The sequence below is a fragment of the Triturus cristatus genome, chromosome 9 (assembly GCF_964204655.1).
Source record: "Triturus cristatus chromosome 9, aTriCri1.1, whole genome shotgun sequence".
Taxonomy (NCBI): Eukaryota; Metazoa; Chordata; class Amphibia; order Caudata; family Salamandridae; genus Triturus; species Triturus cristatus.
Window position 1 is genome coordinate 1,242,626,315 of NC_140592.1, and position 8,800 is coordinate 1,242,635,114.

The window sequence follows — 8,800 nt, forward strand, 5'->3', positions numbered from 1 at the left end:
TCCGGCACCCCACACAGAGCCAATACACTTTCCACTCCGGGGCGCATGGTAGCTTTTCTAGGATTGACTACTTACTCACTCTGGCTGCGCATGCCTCATTGGTGTCTGAGGCCAGGCACATGGCGCGTGGCATATCTGACCATTCGCCGGTGTGGGTCAGGCTGGATCTGGGTCGAGAGGGAGGGGGAAGGGTGGCCCCTATCAACCCTTGGTATTTCCGAGACCCCAAGATGCGCAGCGCGCTGGTAAAGACAGTAGATAATTTTTTCAAGGACAATCAGGGATCCGTGGACTCGGCAGTGTCGCTGTGGGAAGCATTTAAGACCGTGCTGCGAGGGGAAGCCTTCTCCCTTGTAGTGGCTGCCAAGCGGCGGAGAGATGGCGAGGTTTTGCAGGTTGAGGAGGAGATCGCGGCTTTGGAGGGAGCGCTGGAGGAGGAGGTTACAGAGGCCTCACTGCATGAGCTGTGCTTGAAGCAATCCGAGTATAAGGACCTGGTGACGAATGCCGCTAAGACCCTCGGTAGGGAACAGCAGGGCCGTCTGTATGATGTTGGTGACAAGGCCAGGAAACTCCTGGCTTGGCTGGACAAAAAAGAACGGGTCAATAGAGTAGTGCCGGAGTTGACGGGAGAGGGGGGAGAGGTGATTGTGGAACCTGAGAGGATTGTGCAGTGTTTCTCGGACTATTTCCGTATGGTTTATGCCTCAGTGTCGGACAGGCCGCCCGAGGACTCGCATGACCTCCTGCATGATATTGCATTGCCCTGTCTCTCTGATATAGATAGGGACGATCTAGATGGTGACATAACGGTCGATGAGGTGGCGGGGGCTATCCGCGCGTTGAACTCGGGCAAGGCCTCGGGTCCGAACGGCTTGCTGGTCGACCTGTACAAGCTATTTCCGGATAGGGTTGCCCCTCACCTGTGCGCCATGTTCGTGGAGGCGCGGGGGAGTGGGGCCCTCCCGTTGGATCAGCGACTGGCGACGATTGTGGTTATACACAAAGAGGGCAAACCCCGAGATAAGTGCGCCTCATATAGGCCTATCTCACTCCTTAACGCAGAGCCGAAAATTCTGGCTAAAATCCTGGCGGCCCGGTTGATCAGGGTACTCGGTGACTTGGTCCATCCGGATCAATCCGGATTCATCCCGCACCGTAACACAGCGTTAAATCTTCGGCGCCTTCATGGTGTAATCGCCAGGGCGGGCACGCTGCGTGAACCAGCTATTGTGGCGTCTCTCGATGCCACGATGGCCTTTGACACGGTGGAATGGGCATATTTGTGGGCCGTGTTGACCAAGTTCGGCTTTGGCCACGGTTTTGTGAGCTAGGTGAGGTTGCTGTATGAGGGCCCTCTTGCGAGTGTGGTGGTAAATGGCCGGGCGTCGACTCCGTTTCAGCTTGGGAGGGGTACTCGGCAAGGTTGTCCCCTGTCGCCATTGCTGTTCGCCCTCGCCCTTGAGCCGCTGGCTGCGTGGATACGCTGGCACCCGGATATACGGGGACTTAGATGGTCGCCTGAGCACGAGGACCGTATATCGCTCTATGCTGATGACATCCTGTTGTATCTTGCCTCACCCAAGAAATCACTTATAGTGGTCTGTGACGTACTCACATCTTTCGGTAGGAACTCGGGTCTCGTTATCAACTGGAGTAAATCGTATTTATATGTTCTTAGTGGCGAGGTTCCACCGATCCCTCGCACTTGTTCGATCCAGGTTGCTCAGCAGGGCTTCGTGTATCTGGGGATCTTTATCTCCATGGATTCTGCCGTGCGATATTAGAGGAACCTGCTCCCCCCCCTAGCGCGCCTGAGGCGGGATGTGGAGGGCTGGCGGAGGCTGCCGCTCTCTCTCGTTGGGCGTGCGGCCCTGTTCAAAATGATGTCTCTTCTCCGGTTCCTCTACGCGCTGCAGAATACTTTGGATTGGGTACCGGCCAACTACTTTCGGGAGGTCGAAGGCCTCCAACGAGCGTTGCTGTGGGACGGGCGGCCGCGAATAGCTATTGCAAAGTTGACGCTCCCATGGTACGACGGGGGTATTGCGCTTCCAGACATCCGACGGTACTATTGGGCCACCCAGCTGAGTGCGATTAATCATGGGTTTTATGGCCCGGCCCTCAGCCCTGGGTATGCCATGGACAGGTGGTTGCTGCGTGGTGGTAACTATTACAGGGCGTTGTATTCGCGGTCCCTTGACTCGTCCCTCACGGGGCCCACTGGTGTGGCGGTGCGTGTGTGGAAGATGGCAACTGACTCGCTGGGCTGGAAGGATAGGCTCACCCTCGCTACCCCGCTGTTTGAATCTGAGAGATTGGGTAGGCTTTGGCACACAAAAGGCTTTGACAAATGGGACTTGATCGGCATCTCCAGGGTCGGAGATGTCCTGATTAAGGGGAGGGTGAAGTCCTTTGAAGAGTTGCAGAAGGAGTATGAGCTGGGGCCATCTGAGTTTTTCCGCTATATTCAGGTGCGTCACGCCCTCCGATCAGTCCTCATAGAGGGTGAGAAGGTGCCTGAGTCCTCTCCTTTGGAGGACCGGGTCCTTGATGGTCATATGCCCGAGAGCACGATCTCGCTCATCTATAAGAAACTGATAAACGTCCGGGCGGATATGCTTCTGGGGTTGAGGGACCAGTGGTCTAGGGATGGCCTCGAGTTGGATGACGAGGATTGGCAGTCTGCTGTTTCCTCTCCTAAGGAGGTTGCGATCCCGTCGCGTCTGAGGCTGGTGCAGCTTAAAGTACTGCATCGAGTGTACGTGACGGGGCCAAGGCTGGTTCACATGGGATTCTCGGAGGACGGCCTATGCAGGAGGGGATGTGGTATGGTGGGTACTTTCCTGCATATCATTTGGGAATGTGGTGTCATCACGGAATTCTGGCGGAGAGTCCATGCAGTGATGGGGGAGGTAACGGGCATTGCTATGCAGCCGGAAGCGCGGTGTTGTCTCCTGAATGTCTGGGGGCCCACTGATCACAATGCGGCGCAGACCCAATGGGTGACTCTGGGCAACATGGTCGCAAAGAGAGATATAGCGAGATTGTGGGGATCCGTGGGCCCCCCCACATTGACCGCGTGGAAAGAAAATATGGACTGGAGTATGCTAAGGGAGAAGACGGTATATTGCGCTAGAGGCCGCCCTCGGAAGTGGCACGCCATCTGGGGGCGGTGGAACCAATACAGGGGGGGAATTTGTCTTGCCCCTGATCTGGATCCCCCCGAGGAACAGCTTTCCTCCTAACCTTCTTTCCAGCTCAGTATGGTTAATGGACTTCTTTGGCCTCTGCTGTCCCCCTTCTTCCTCTTTTCACGGTACTGTAAATGGTAGATGATTGGGGTCCTGCCTCCCCTGGGGGGCTATCACCATGGGCATTCAGTGTTCTTGCCTTGCTGGGGGTTGTTGTGTGTTTTGTGTTTATTTAAAAAATGGAATCTTTGCACTCCTCCTTCACTGTACTGTGGACGCGTCTCTGTTCCTCTTTACCGAAGCTGCCGAAACTCCGGGTTGTCGGCTGAATAGCTGTGTCCAGACTTTTGAAAATAAAGGTTTTTAAAAAAAAAAAACGACATCTGGCACAGTGCGAACAAGGTACTACGCAGTTCGCGAAGTGCTACGCGTAGCTTGCGTAGTGCGAAGTGCACTTTGCGTAGCTTCGCGAAGTGCTACTTCGCGAACTACGCCCAGGGTTAGTCCTGAATACCATTTGTACACAAACCTATTGTGTTTGATTTAGCAGACTATAGTGTTGCTTATTATAATCTGGGCCATGCAGTACTGTCGTACTTCTTAGTTCACTTATAGCTCATGTTTAAAAACTATCACTTTTAATAAGTACTTATCAGTGTCAGTGCTATAATGTGGTGTATTAATATTAAGGCTTCCACAAGTTAAAGAAACATACTTTTATGAATTCTAAAGAGACTTTCCGTATTTTTCACAGGGTATGTGGCATGACTTACATAGCAGTCATTTTCAGGACTCAGCTCGTTCACGGGCTGTAAGAGCTGAACCAGTCCCTTGGCTTAGCTCTGGCTCGGCTCTCCCTGTTCATTTGTTGGCTCGCCCACCTCTAGAGGAGGAGTTGGAACAGGCAACAGTCACTCTCTTCTCAGGCAGGTGAAATCTCCCACATCTTTCTATTAGCTAGAGGGGTGTGCCAAGGCTGTATCCTGGCTCTGTTGCTGTTTATCATTTATATTATAACCTGTGCCCTTTTTCGATCAATGCTACTAGGGATACTCCAAGGATAGCAAACTGTCTGTACCAGTGTTGTTATATGCGGACAATGGTGTACTTATGGGGTGGACCCAAAAGGCTCTTCGAATGTTAGTCGAGTGTTTTGTACATTTTATGAGTAATCTGGATTTGCTTACTAACTTTGGGCAGTCACACGTCATGGCATGTGGCCCTGGAAGGAAAAATATTTCCAAACTATCAGTGGTCGCTCTCTTGGCAGTGTGGCCAATTTTCGTTACTCCAGGGCTGTTTTTGACTCCATGGATTAATGGCAGCCTCAGATGTGCAGTTCTCACTTGAAGCTCAGTAGAGTGGCAGGAGTACTATCCCATTTACTTCAGACTGTATGGTGCTGGAGAATGGGGCTATCATAACGTTACCATATGACAGATAGAGGAAAACCGTGTATGCAGGTGGCTCCTTCATCTCCCCCTACAAGTACTCATTTCATTCATCATTCAGAGCTAAGCTTCGAATATATATCAGACAAAACTAGACTCTGGTCAACATCTGGGCAAACTTGGAGGCTTAAACAAAGACATAATGTCAGATAGTGTCAAATTAGGTATGGGCTGATTATTCCCCTGGTTGGGCTATGTTTTAAAAACTCTAAATGAATTGAGTTTGCTAGACATGTTGAATGCACCTGCCAGTCTAATTAAGAATGACAAGCCGGAAGTCCATTCAAGTTTCCTCGAGCTTTGTCAATCCCAAAGGCTGCGCATTGAACTTACAAAAAGCTCTGTTAGAACACTGGAATGTTGAGAGCTGCAATGAAGACAATTGAGTAGCTCCGGGTTTATAATGGCTGGTGGAAAATGGCCTTGAGCACTAAAAAAAGAAACCAATCTGGACCCACTTACTTGGTCTAAATATAGATCTACAACTCTGCTATCAGTTTTTGCTAAAGTGTTGGAGAAACATGTGAACCAACAACTCACTGTCTACATGGAACTGAATGGCCTGCTTCATTCTTTGCAATCTGTGTTTCGAGCAGGCCATAGCACTGAATCGGCTCTTCTCGGTGTTAATGAGTTCATGAGGCCTCAACTGGATAATGTTGGAGCCGCTGTATTGATTTGATTAGATCTCAAAGCAGCATTTGACACTGTAAATCACACCACGCTCCTTCAAAGATTAGAGGGCCTGGGAATAAAAGATTTTGCCCTGTCCTGGTTAAAATCTTTTTGCGCATGGCCGCACCTTCCAGGTGCACACTAAAGAACACAGGTCAAAAACCCACCCCTTCATGCCAGGAGTGCCTCAAGGATCGAGTCCTTTGCTCTTCAACCTATATGTATGACCACTAGCTGAGATAGTGGAACATTGTGGCCTCACTCGTCTTCTGTTTGCAAATGATACGCAAATTGTGGTATTTCTCTCAACTAAGAACAAGCAGAATGTAAAAGCCCTTAACTCCTGTCTTCCTCAAGTCTCAATATGGATGTGTGCTCACTCCTTGAAACTGAACGGATCCAAGATGAAAGTCTTGTTGGTGGATAACCTTCCGAATAATACCTGGGGACCTCACATGTAGCCTACAATTATTTCCCCCCACTCCTCCAGCTCTGTACCAGTCGTCAAAAACTTAGGAGTATAGTTGGATGACAAACTTACCATGAGTCAACAGATTAATAGGGTTGCAGCTACATGTTTTGGGATTTTGAAATGGCTCAGGAAGATCCTTTACTACCTCCCCACTTCCGCCCAGTTAACTGAAGTCCAAGCTCTGGTTATCTCTATGCTAGGCTATTGAATTATTCTTTATCCGGGGGTGTCAAAAAAGTGCTTAAACGCCTTCAGACTGTACAAAATGCTGCTGTGCGCCTCTTGCTCCACCCTCCTAAATTTACCTCTACTGGCAATATGCTAAGGAACTAACACTGGCTGTCCATTGAACGGCGGGTGGAATTTAAGGTGTTGAGCTACGTGCAAAAATGCCTGGAAGACACCTGACATGGTTACCTTAGATTTTTGGTGTCTTGGTATAAACTTGGCTGTTCGTTGCGTTCCAGTCACCTCAGTATGGCCGTAATTCCTTAAAATAGGAAATCCCAACAAGGACACGGAGCTTTCTCCTTTCTGGGACTGAAACTTTGGAATGATCTACCTCTGAGACTGAGAGAATGCAGTTCACTCTCTCTGTTTAGCAAACTGCTAAAAACTTGGTTGTTCTCATCTTCTGATCCTTCCCAAATGCTATAATGTTTTTGAGATTGTTCTTTGGCTCAACCCACTTTCAGTATCGAGCTCAGTGGTGGGAAACCTTCCTATGGTAGCCATGCGCTTTACAAAATACGCATAATAATAAAGCCCTGAACTCCATCATTCTAATGTTTGTCTGCATGGTTGTTCCTTTATAATTTAGAACTTTCTACCCTTAGTGGGTGGAATGTTCTAATAGCCTTATAGCAGTTCTGCCTTGGGCTATACCGGTTGTTAAAGGCTCTCTTCCTCGTTATCGGCCCTGGTCAACTCGGGTTCAGGGCCTTTAACAACCACCCTTGGCAGCAGACTTTATGACTATATTAGAGACTACTTTACGTACCGGGCTGCCGTGTACTTAACTTTAGAACTTACATGCTGGGAGAGATTTCTTCTCTTTCTTTTCACGGCTGGTACAGTGTGGCATCTCTTGTCTTTTTCAAAGCCTTGTATTTCCCTGTGAGGCGTCTGTAGTGGTCTGTCATTCTTAGGGCTGTCAGAGAAAACCCTGATCTCTTTATGTATTTTTGTACTTTTTTAGACTTTTTTTCTGGTCTTTTTTGAAACCCTATAGTAAAGTGTTTACAGTTTCATAAGGGCAGGGTTCCACTACTTTCTCTCCTGCTATTAGGTAGTCCTGTTATCTGTCATAACGTCTGCTCCTTTCTTAAAGCAGCAGGAAGGTGCAGATCATTGATGGAAGGCTAAGCCTTTGGTGAAAGCTATGTTCTAGCTCCTAGTATATGTTGTTCTAGCACAATGAAGCTTGAGTTGGCAAGTCCGATCGGCCTTGTAGGTATTCAACCCATGAGTAATATATTTAGAACATAGGATTATGGAGTACTTGAGCATGGCTTGGCAAACATCTTTGTAAGTAGCCACAACATGTCTAACGGTCCGGGACGCACAAGGTACCTAAGTGAATGTAGCGATGACTGGATTGCGATAGGTTTGCCCCATCTCTATGCTGCTTTACTGTATGCACTTTACGGTTTATTGCACTTGTTAGACTGCTTTTCACCATGGTGCTATGTTGGATGCACTTTAGTCCTCTGGTATGTTTCTTTTATGGCCATTGTTGTGTCCATTAAAGTATACGGAATACTCATGAAAACTCATTTTATAAAATCAATAATATACTATACTACCTTCAGTGCTGCTGATGTTGGTACCCACTCACCCTCTTACCTTGCTCTGTAGGTCATCTATGGTGACGTAGTACTTGCTGTAGTCCTTCATTCTGCTGGTGCTCTGGTGCTTTTCGCACCAGCCACGGATCTTTGTCTCCAGATCGCTGTTGGCGGCCTCCAGGGCCCTCACCTTGTCCAGGTAGGCAGCCAGGCGGTCATTGAGGTTCTGCATGACCTGCTTCTCCCCCCTGCTGCTAAAGAGCCTGCCATCGCCACCCCCTGCGCTGAAACTAGAGCTACCACCACCAGCACCACTGCCAAAGCCACCACCGAAGGAGGCCCCTCCAAAGCCAGAGCCAGCACCACTACCAAAGGAGCCCCCCCCAAAGCCAGCCCCAGCACCACTACCGAAGGAGCCCCCCACAAAACCAGCCCCAGCACCACTACCGAAGGAGCCCCCTCCAAAGCCAGCCCCAGCAGAGCTATACCTGCCTCTGGAGATTCTGAAGGACTCGTCCTTGCCTGGCAAACTATACAGGGATTGGATGCCGAAGCTCTTCGACATAATGGTGGTTGGTGAGATAGCCCTGAGCTTTAGATGTACCTGCTTTGGCGAGAGCTCAGGAGTACACCACAGCCATCCCGGACTGTCCCTTTTATAGCCAAAAAAGGGAGCTGTATTGAAATCTATCCTTCCACCCTCCCTGCTCTCCAGGGTCACATTCCTGTCCATCTAGATAGGCATCTGCCACTTACCACAATCTGTGCTGATCTGACCATTTGTCTTGGAAACTCTAGGGTAGGGCTAGAAGCATCACACTTTGCAAGAAAATGTTTTTTATCTTTGAAAAAAGACAAGAGCTGTTAACAGCCCCCTATCAACACTGCTGAAGTCCCACTCTCTGTAAGATGCAGGTAAGTTTGTGGGAGCCGGGAAACAAGCAGAACAAGCCAGACCGCCACAGCAGATCGCCCACCTGATACTGATAGGAGGTAGGGCTGCATTCCATCACAGCCACCCACGTGAAACTCCTTCCTTTGCTTTTGCAGCACACTTTTTTAACATATAGTTTAAAGTTATACATTAGTGAAATGTGACACTTGTAGCTCAGGTGGAAACTCTGAGATGGGTCTCGTTGGTTAAATGCTTCTCCAGCGTGGTGACAGTGATGGCGCAACAATTCGTAAAAGAAACTTGCTTGGATTCAATCCTCTCAAATA

The 8,800-nt window shown here is 49.2% G+C and overlaps 1 protein-coding gene across 1 annotated transcript in view; it reads right to left on the reverse strand.

Moving 5' to 3' along the window:
* The window catches only part of LOC146799701 (keratin, type I cytoskeletal 12-like), an 87,162-nt gene extending 78,974 nt beyond the window's left edge, over positions 1-8,188 (reverse strand). Inside the window, exon 1 of the mRNA XM_085627349.1 lies at positions 7,638-8,188. Coding sequence (XP_085483475.1) covers positions 7,638-8,144 — 507 coding nt within the window. The 5' untranslated portion in view covers positions 8,145-8,188. The remainder of the gene's footprint in view (positions 1-7,637) is intronic.
* Between the last annotated feature and the right edge of the window lie 612 nt (positions 8,189-8,800).